The 1,219-nt window shown below is 33.6% G+C and overlaps 1 protein-coding gene across 1 annotated transcript in view; it reads left to right on the top strand.

Moving 5' to 3' along the window:
• Window positions 1-843: 843 nt before the first annotated feature.
• Window positions 844-1,219, top strand: part of LOC21387945 (histone-lysine N-methyltransferase setd3) — a 6,426-nt gene continuing 6,050 nt past the window's right edge. Inside the window, 1 exon segment of the mRNA XM_024173009.1 lies at window positions 844-1,209. Coding sequence (XP_024028777.1) covers window positions 870-1,209 — 340 coding nt within the window. The 5' untranslated portion in view covers window positions 844-869.

Here is a 1,219-nt window from a genome sequence, read left to right as displayed (position 1 = left end):
TTAAATAAAATTGAAACTTGAGTTGTCTTTTTTTTAAGTTTTATGGACAAAAGAACATGCAAGTCTCTCATATGTTATGCTTGATAGCCCAAGACAGAAAATAAAGTTCATTTTTTCCACTCTATTAAGTGAAGACTTTGGATGGAAAACTTTTTGTACTTACTTCAATAGTTAAATTAATTTTAATTTTTAATAACGGACAATATAAGCAAATAGTTTAACACAATTTTTTGAATATTTTACACATTTGTCTCTTAAACTTGTGTGGATTTAGTAATTTGTCCTGTGAGCTTTTAATTTTGACAAATTATCTTTCTAATTTGTAAAATTATTACAATATACTCCTTTTTAACATGATTATGTTAATAAGTGTCAAAAAGCACATTTTAACATCTGAATTCAAATGTAACATAAATTTTTTAATTCCTTAACTTTTAATCCATTAAATGTAATAAAAAATGTGAACAAATTTAATAAAGTGGGATACATTACAATAATTTTATAAATTCAGATCGATTATTAAAATTAAAAATTTAAAAGATGATTTACTAAAATACGGGGACAATTGTGATAAAAAACCATGTTTTTCTTAATCACCCATCCGATGCTGAATTAATGGTTTAATCCTTGTATTTTGTTCTAATCTATTGTCAAATCAACTTTTCCTTTCACTTACTTGATGGAAGGGACATTTCTGTTAACATTTTAAAGTTCGAGGGATTGCACACGATACCTTTTAAAGTTCGGGTGCAAGATGAAAAAGCCCAGGAAGTTTTTTTTTTTTTTTTTTTTTTTAATTTATCCAAAATTGCAAATGACAAGAATACGTTTTGAGAACCTACTCAGTGAGGAGCCAAGTGTTGTCGGCCATGGCGGCTTCGAAGATGGTAATGGCTTCTTCTCTGACTCACTTCCGCCGTCTAACGTGCGCCGCCACCGATTCCTCAGCGTCTTATCCTGCGCGGCTGGTGCCACAGCCACCTGATTTGATCAAGTGGGTCCGGAGACAAGGAGGGTTCGTTCACCACTCACTGAAGATAGCCCAAGACAGTACCAATGGTCTTGGACTTTTGGCTTCTGACGAAATTCCAAAAGGGTCTGATCTTATTGCTCTTCCTCATCATATTCCCTTGAGATTTAGCCCTCTTGAATCGGACGGGTGAGATGAGTCTTCCTTCGTTTTGGTCAATTTGCCTCGCCAAGTTCCCGGTAGGTCTAT

Source organism: Morus notabilis, unplaced genomic scaffold (genome assembly GCF_000414095.1).
Source record: "Morus notabilis unplaced genomic scaffold, ASM41409v2 Scaffold527, whole genome shotgun sequence".
Lineage (NCBI taxonomy): Eukaryota > Viridiplantae > Streptophyta > Magnoliopsida > Rosales > Moraceae > Morus > Morus notabilis.
This window is presented reverse-complemented; position numbering and strand designations above follow the sequence as displayed.